An 8,392-nucleotide genomic window follows, 5' to 3' on the forward strand; every position below is an offset into this window, starting at 1 on the left:
AATCAGAACGGCTGCAAATTCTAGTGCAAGCGGGGCCCACAAAGAGCAGAGCACAGACGAGGAGCGGCTACCAGTACCTCCCCACGCTTCTTATGCAGTTCAGTGAGTTCTTCTTGGTGTTTAATTCTCAGCTGGGCCATTTCTTGTTGCTGACTATCATTCCAGGTACCATCGTGTCCGGGACTAAGTCCCCAAACCAGGCAGATGAAGGAACGAGCAAAAAAGAGAGGAAAGGAGAAAAAAACCAATCAGACCCCAAACCTCTTCAGTTGGGCAGTGAAACAGTAACCTCAGAATTTCGAACCTGTACGCAACAATGCAACCAATAAAGCAGTTCTGTTTCTCTGGGCCAATGTGGTTCTAAGCCACTATAAACCTGAAGTAGAAAGTAGGAAACATGAGACACGTGGTAAAATAAACAACCACACCTGAACCACGGGTCGTGTCGGAAACAAAACATGGATTCCAGACGAGGTTTAGGTAAACATGGAGGAGACAACAAGGTCCAGTCCCTCGACAAATGTTTGAGTGCCAACTATGTGCCAGGCACTGACCTTGGACCCAGGGAGAAGGCAGTGAACACAAAGCTTTGCTCTCAGGCGACCGATAAACAGTTAAGAGCAGACAGACAACGAATAAGTAAATACATGAGGTCCAGGGATCAGACGTGCTGTGAAGAGAAACGAAGCAGGGTAAAGGTGGGGATAGAGCAAGGCCTCTGTGGAGGGCACTCAGAGAAGGCTTCTCTGAGAGGACGACATCACTGCAGACTGGAAAAAAGCGCGGCCCCTGGAGGCTGTGCGCTCATGCGCAGAGGGAATGTCGAGTCAGAAAGGCCTGGAGGCGACAGCATAGCTGATGTCCTCGGGAGAAAGTATGAGTGGAGCCCCACGTGCAGGAGGGTAGAGAAGATGATCAGGGAGGAGGTGGGGGGGGAACATGCAGAGCCTCCCAGGCTCCCCTAGGGACTATGACTGGAAGCCACGGTAGTGCTGTGAGCAGAGGAATAACTTAGGTTTCAAAAGGATTGCTATGGTTGCTGGGGGGAGAGCAGACTGCAGGGGGGCAGGGGTAGAAATAGGCAGACCAGTTAGTGGGCTGTTACAAAGTCCAGCTCAGCTCAAGGTGGTAGAGTAGAGGCAGTGAGATGTGGTCAGATCCTAGATCCAGTCTGAAGAGAGAGCCCACAGGATTTGCCTTCTGAGCTATCCGTGGAGTCTAAGAGAAAGGCAGGCATCGATGAGGACTCCAAGGCTTTGGGCCTGAGCAACTGAGAAAAATGCAGGTGCCACCTACGGAGATGGGAAGGCCTAGGGTTTGAGAGGAGGCCTGAAGAGTGCAGTGTGGGCACCCAAGGCCGTGTGTGGAGTGGAAACCGGGTGCCAGAGTCTGCCCATCAAGTACAGAGGTCCAAGCTGGAGGCGGACAAGTAGAAGCAGTCAGCAAACAGACATATCTGAGGCCACAGACCTGAGCTCAAGTGCCCTCAAGAGTCGATGTCGTTTTGGAGACTTGGCAGGGGTTTGCATCCATGTCAGAAGTAGCAGGTGACTGAACTGTACGTTTTCAGTTCAGGACCAGGGTTTTGGCTGTGAGAACCCTCCGATGACAGACATTTAAACCACCACCCAGGGAAAGCACAGGATGGAGAAGAGGAATACGCTGGAAAAGTAGGACACCAGCACCTGAAAGGAGGGAGAGAACGGCCCCTTCTATAGGCCCTATCATAAACAAGAAGGGAAAGGAGCAGTGTGACACTCCCCCTTACTTCACCCTTGATGTCTAAAGGTATTTTTATGGCATGTTCTAAGCATATCCTAATACCTCATCCTTTGAGGCAACCTAATACTTCCCCAATCTTCGCCCATGAAGTAGGAGCCAAGAGATTAGAAAGTGGAACACACTGCACAAGAAGCCATCCTAAATAAGACAGAAGGACTAGAAATTATTTTTATCAAATCCTCTTACGTTAATGCAAAGCACTGTGAAATATGCAAATGTAAAACCAGTCCCTTCTCTAAAAAGCTAGCATCAGGTCACTCACTGCATGCCTGGTGCTGCAGATGGACAAGGACTCCAGAGCAGCCACGGTCTAAAGCAGTGGTTCTCAGGATCCCCTAATTACGGGTCATGGTCCTTACGCCCCCACTACTTTCTGAAATGGTGGGTCTGGTGTGGGGCCCAAGATTCTGCATTTCTAACAATTTGCCAGTGCTGCCATCTAGGAAGCACACATAGAAAATGACTGGAATCAACTATTTCTGTGCTGTAATCTATGCAGAAAGCAAAGGGATTAAAACACTTCAGAAGAGACTCAGATAATTGATCCAGATAAAGCTTTTTAATCACAGGCTGTAGTGTTTTAAGAATAACCAGGATGAGGGGCGCCTGGGTGGCACAGCGGTTAAGCGTCTGGTTAAGCGTCTGCCTTCGACTCAGGGCGTGATCCTGGCGTTATGGGATCGAGCCCCACATCAGGCTCCTCCGCTGGGAGCCTGCTTCTTCCTCTCCCAAAAAAGACTAACCAGGATGAGATGGACAGAACTTAAGGAGAAACAGGCGGGAGAAGGAAACCACCAGGCCCGTCTTCTGTAAATACCCTGATGGCGCCACCAAACTCCCCCCTGAGCTGGTCTCCCCCACTGGACTAAGGGACAGACACACAGGAGTGTGCGAGTGAAGAATGAACATGCTTGAGTGAGTGACTACCAACAAGGAAGGGCAGGACACTGAGGGGAAAAAGGAATCATGGATGACTTGTGGAAAATAAGGACACCATTAATAGAAACAAGGCAGTCAGGAGGAGAGGCCTGATTGGGGGCTCGAGTTTTTAGGAAAAGAAGGACCTCCAATTAAATTACCATTCCAGTGATATTCAGTCAAAAGAATTCTTGTATATTTATTTATAGGCCCTTTCCAAATGAGCTTGACTGACCAATAAAGGATAGAGAAATATAGTCACCAAGAGTCTAACTAGATAGAAACAAAATATTTCAAGTTTTCAGTTGATTGAATTTAGATGAAAAAGGTAAAATGGCATTTTCTATACCTAAAATTGAGCAGAACACTGCAACTAATATTTTAAATACTACAGTAGGCCTCCCAGGGCCACAGCCAGGAAGGATCTCTTGAATTTATTATAAGCAAGGACAGAACCTGGGCTGGGCCATCTGCTCCTCTTGCCCATGCTGGTCTGCCATGAGACCAGATGAGGAAACATGGATGGCGGGCAGGTATGTAATAGATTTAGCTACAGAGAGAAATAAATTCTGCTACACCTCGCATTTCTGGCTTTAAAAACCCCTTAAATTACTACCGACTTGTTTTTACAGCTGCTAAATGTTAGCTGATATGCAAAAAAGTACGTAGCTCTACAGCAATAATGGGTACTGTTCCCGCACGGACCCTCAATTTAATACGCAAACAGGATAAACAGCGGGAAAAAGACAGTAAGACTATACAATGATTCTCTTTAAACTGTTTTTGATGAAGTCTGACTTTTGGATTTTTTTGGACCCTTTTTATGGACCAAAAAGAAATACAGTTTATAGGACGCCTGGGTGGCTCAGCCGGTTAGGTGTCTGCCTTCACCTCATGAGGGTCATGATCCAGGGTCCTGGGATCGAGACCTGCAATGCGCTCCCTGCTCAGTGAGGAGCCTGCTTCTCCCTCTCCCTCTGCCCCTCCCCGTTCGTGCACGCCTGCGCGTACACTCTCTCTCACAAATGAGTAAGAAAACACCTTAAAAAAAACAGTTTACATGAATGACCCACACAAACACATCAAAATCCCCATCATGAACACATATGTGCGTATTTAAGGAAACAATGCTTAACCTTTCTATTACAATGCAGGTATTTCCTAATCTCTAAGAAAACACAAAGCTTGCTACAACCTGCTAGCTTAATTGCACACTCTATTAAAATATGTTGAAAACCAATGAATTTAAAAAGGATCAAACAGACCTGTGTTGTATAAAAAGCACTTTATGTTTATGCACCAGTCAATCCTGTATTAACAAGATCTATGTAAATCTGTTCAAGAATGCTTACTTGTGTGATTACTTTGAAAAAGTGAACCCAGTAGGCTGAAGGAGGAATTGGTCCAGTTACCCACCTTGAGTGACTTCTCAGGCTTACGGCCCACCTTCTGGGTGGGCACATACTCTCAAAGAGAGGATTTTACTTACTTGGCTTTACAAGTTCTTATCTGAAAGCAACTGACAAAAACTGGAGCACAGAAACAGTACCTCTCAATTAGAGAAGTGACAGCTGAACTGAGACCCGTTTCAACTGAAGAGACACAAGCAACACAGGATAGTTTCAAAATACCTTATCTCATGCCTGTTGGGGATGTCATGCTTTTCAGCTTGTAGCTTATGGGCCAGCACTGAATGAAGATCTGACTTTTCTAGCAACTTGTTATCTATTAAAAAGGAAAAGAAAAAATTATTTATTACAACCAATGTATACATTACTACTTAATACCTGATAAATATTTGGACAAAAAAAAAAACTGAACAGGGAAGAGCTGGGTAGGTTTCATTTTCATTAGTTGTCAAAGTTAACGGTGCTACACTTTGACAGCAATCGTAGCAACTGTCCAAAACCCAGGAACATACACTCCTTCAATGCTTCTTAGCCTAAGCACAATCGGCCCAGCCAAAGGAACCTGTGGAAACATGCCTAAAGAATGTCCCCCAATTACCTATGTTTATCTCAGGAGTCAAAAAACAGAACAAAAAAACCCAAACACAATGGAAAAATGAAATGTCATGTGCCTCTAAGTAATGCGAAAGAGCTTTACCTTATTATTACACTTAGAAAATTTAATTTTTAGATCAAGGCACTAGAGATACAAACATGAATGAGAGTCCTTGACCTCAAGGAGTGCAAGTATCGGAGAGGGTCAAGTATAAAAAGGACAAGAGTGATCTTTACTCATATGCTTGGATGGTTTTACAGGTGAAGATGACAGAGTCCAGGCAGGAGGGGTAGCAGTTATCTGGCAAGTGGATAGAAATGAAAGTTGGAACCAACACATGAGTGAGCAGAATGAAAACTTCAGACCTTACTGACAATGGTAAAATAACAGATTTTAAAAGCAGGCAGTGACATAAACAGACATTTACTAGTAAGAAGTCAAAGATTATTCTGAAGTTCCTTGCTCAGGTGACTGGCTGGAGATGCTAACATGTCAAAGAACACAAGAGCAGAGAACCTAAGAAAGAAAATGCATTTTTTTTCTGAAAGTAACAAATGTGACAGGAAACATGGTGCAGGAATTCAAAGGACAAGTAGTTAGGAATGACAGTTACACAGGAACTGGCAAAGTGGGAGGGGCCACTAAGCAAAACAAGAGATTGATCATGGGAAACTTGTTGAATAGTTACATTTGATGGGGATTGTCATAAATCCTAAAAGTCTGAGATTAGAACTGCTCTAGAACAAAATTTTGATAGGGTTTATGCTAGTGAATATCGATGTTGGAAGGGCTTTTCCTTCTTCTTAAAGAGAGTCTGGAGTCCCATTTCTCTTTTATATACGGAAATGGAACTCCTGGGCAAAAACAAATATTCTTGACTTACATTAATTTAATCAATCAGTTCAGCAGAACAGGGAAGTATGGCTCCAACCCTGGATGTTCACTCACGTCAAAGGGCTCTAATAAGATCTTCAAAATGTCACACCAGAGCTGGGTGCCCTGTGATATTAGGTCTTTTCAAAAAAACAGGAGGTATTCAAGAGGGACCCTTCCTAAAATTCCTCTCACTAAAGAGAGGGATCCAGGTGAAGGGAAGCTGCCACCTGTCCTTACAGTCTCTTTTCATCTTTCTCTTTAGGTTCAGAGGCAGGGGCTGAACTTGACTGGCCTGGGAAGGCAAGAGGAGAGGAGGGAAGGTGTTCCACAGGCAAAACGGAAGTGAACCCCCAAATGTCAATCGCTGACCTAAAGAAAAAAGGTGAATAGGCAAAGGCTGTCTTGCTCTCCAGCCCCCAATCGCCTCTCATATCATTCCGGGATCCCAGCCCCTCGGGGATGCACTATTCATCACAGCTATTTAGTGACATGTTCCCTCTCCAGGATGATCTTCTTCTGACTTTTCTCCTACATCCTCCCCCCTCCCATCAAAATGACCATTTTCAATGTAGAAAAATCATTCAATCACTGACGGTGCAATTACAGCAACTTCTGTTTATAGACTATTTTATAGATGGCTTTCAAAGCATTTATACACACAGTTTTATGAAGCCGGCAGGGCAAGCTTCACCCCTTTTATAGATGGAGCAAACCAGACTCAGAAAAGTAAGTGAAAAGATCAGTAAGGTGTGGAGTCAGACTTTCAGCCCAATGTGACTTTAAGTGTATTTTAGCTTTTAAGACAAAGCATTCAATAAACACTGACCACCTGAATTTACATAACCCACGTGGGAAACCACGTTTTCGTGGGAAGGGCTTTCTGGGCTTCTGGCTGTGAGGATCTCTTAGAGTACAAGGAATTAGCACAACAGCCACATCATCTCCCTTCTCTTCCCATCTTTCTTAAGAGGGTGGCTTCAGTGAAAGCAAGGAAGGATCATTTCTTTGGAACCCCGTGAGAAAAACAAAATGCAAAAGTTAGGAGCCATGAAGTCTATGTTCAAATCCAGGCTCCAACATGAATCTGCTATGCCTCCCCAAAGAAGTTTCTTAATCTCTCAGCATTAGTTTCTTCATGTGTAAAAAAGGTGAAAAGACTGCTTCATAGAATTGTCGAGAAGATAAGGTGAAATAACACATGCATATTTACCAAAGCACTCAAACCACCCTGCACGTTAGAAATATCTGGGGAACATCAAAAAACACTCATTCCCATGTCTCACCCTTATATACTGCAACTTAATTGGTCTGGGCTTTCTAATGTTCAGGTGATACTAATGTGCACATCAGTTTGGGAACCACTGATTTAGCACAGTCAGAATTCATTAACAGGCGACTATTACTTTCAATTTCATCATCATTAACTCCAGACTTTTGTCAGGCTTACTTCAAGGGGGTAGATGGAACCCTAGGACGGAAAGTGCCCATTGCTCCCCACAAATGTGTCATTCACCAGTTATGTAAAATTGGGGAAGAGGAAAGGAAATGCTCATGAGGACTCAACTAAGGGTACGAACATTTTTGTACTCAAACGGCAGACAGGGGTGGGGAGAGGAGAAAACCTCTTTCACACTGAAGTTTCAGTAACGATGTCCCAACCAAGAGTAGGGCTCAAAATGCGTACCAGTTAAAGAACACCAAGGTGGTTACATCGGAAACCGGGGATGTACTGTATGGTGACTAACATAATATAATAAAAAATCATTAAAAAAGAAAAAAAAAAGAACACCAAGGTGGAGTAAAAATGAGAGGTCTGAGGAATCAACGGCTGAACATTTCATTACAGTAAGAGAACAATGTTAATTACGCGAGTTAATGCTTTAAAGTCAGTGACAATTTCAATAACACGAGGCCCAAAACGGGACGTTTCTGGAGCCCATTCAAATACACAAGCATTGATGCTGGGATTACAAGCACGAATGGTGCCTGCCCACGAAGAACACACAATTTAGTAAAGAAAGCCCTCTAATGTCAAAGAGTACGATCCAAAAAAAAAAGCATGGGGCGTCCGCCTCGTAGGGTTTGTGGGTCAGCCGCAAAGCGCGTGGGCGACGCCAGGGGGTCGGCCTCCGGCTCCCGCCGGCGCCCCGCGTGCCGCTGCGGGGCCCGCCCGCCCGCCGCCCGGGCCCGCCCGCCGCTCACACTGCAGGATGATCTCTTCGAATGCCTGCCTCTGCAGCCGGTCCCGCCGCCTCAGCTCCTCCGAAATGTGGCGCTTCCAGCGGGGGAAATCGGCGGCGCGGAGGCCCGACGACATTTCGCGCGCTGCCCCGGCGCCTCAGCGCCGCCAATCCGAGTAGGGGCTGGCGGCCACGGGCCGCAGCATGGGCGACCAGCGGACGCCGGAAGGCCGGCGGCCCAGAGCTCACTTCCACGCACAGGCCGCCTTCAATGCCTTCTGGGACGGTCTTCCGGCTCCTGCCGGAAAGGGTTTTGGTTAGGGCCGGAAAACCCGCCCCCTCACCCGACGGCTTACGCCGCACGCACGCGCGTGTTCGGTGGCGCCGCAAGGCGCTGGCTAATGACGCCCTGCCGAGGCCGGAAGCGTAGGGAGTAGAGAGGCGGCCGCTAGGCGGCGTGCGGGCTACACCGGAGATTTGGCTGTCCGCGGGAAGGGGACAGGGAAGGAGCCGCCCGTCAGTTCACGTTTCCTTCGCAGCCTTCCCCCGATTTATATTTTTCTTGGCCTGCCTTTCTTTTCTTTATCGCCTCAATTTACAAGCAGAAGTGGGGGGCACTCCCCACACAGTAG

At 46.3% G+C, this 8,392-nt stretch overlaps 1 protein-coding gene across 3 annotated transcripts in view; it reads right to left on the reverse strand.

Moving 5' to 3' along the window:
• The window catches only part of ATG16L1 (autophagy related 16 like 1), a 37,686-nt gene extending 29,639 nt beyond the window's left edge, over positions 1–8,047 (reverse strand). For all 3 annotated transcript variants that reach the window (XM_040638906.1, XM_040638907.1, XM_040638902.1), the window contains exons 1-3: positions 7,783–8,047; positions 4,332–4,425; positions 78–183 (exon numbers count right to left, since the gene is read on the reverse strand). In XM_040638906.1, coding sequence (XP_040494840.1) covers positions 78–183; positions 4,332–4,425; positions 7,783–7,897 — 315 coding nt within the window. In that variant the 5' untranslated portion in view covers positions 7,898–8,047. The remainder of the gene's footprint in view (positions 1–77; positions 184–4,331; positions 4,426–7,782) is intronic.
• Between the last annotated feature and the right edge of the window lie 345 nt (positions 8,048–8,392).

The sequence above is a fragment of the Ursus maritimus genome, unplaced genomic scaffold (genome assembly GCF_017311325.1).
Source record: "Ursus maritimus isolate PB19 unplaced genomic scaffold, ASM1731132v1 scaffold_1, whole genome shotgun sequence".
Taxonomy (NCBI): Eukaryota; Metazoa; Chordata; class Mammalia; order Carnivora; family Ursidae; genus Ursus; species Ursus maritimus.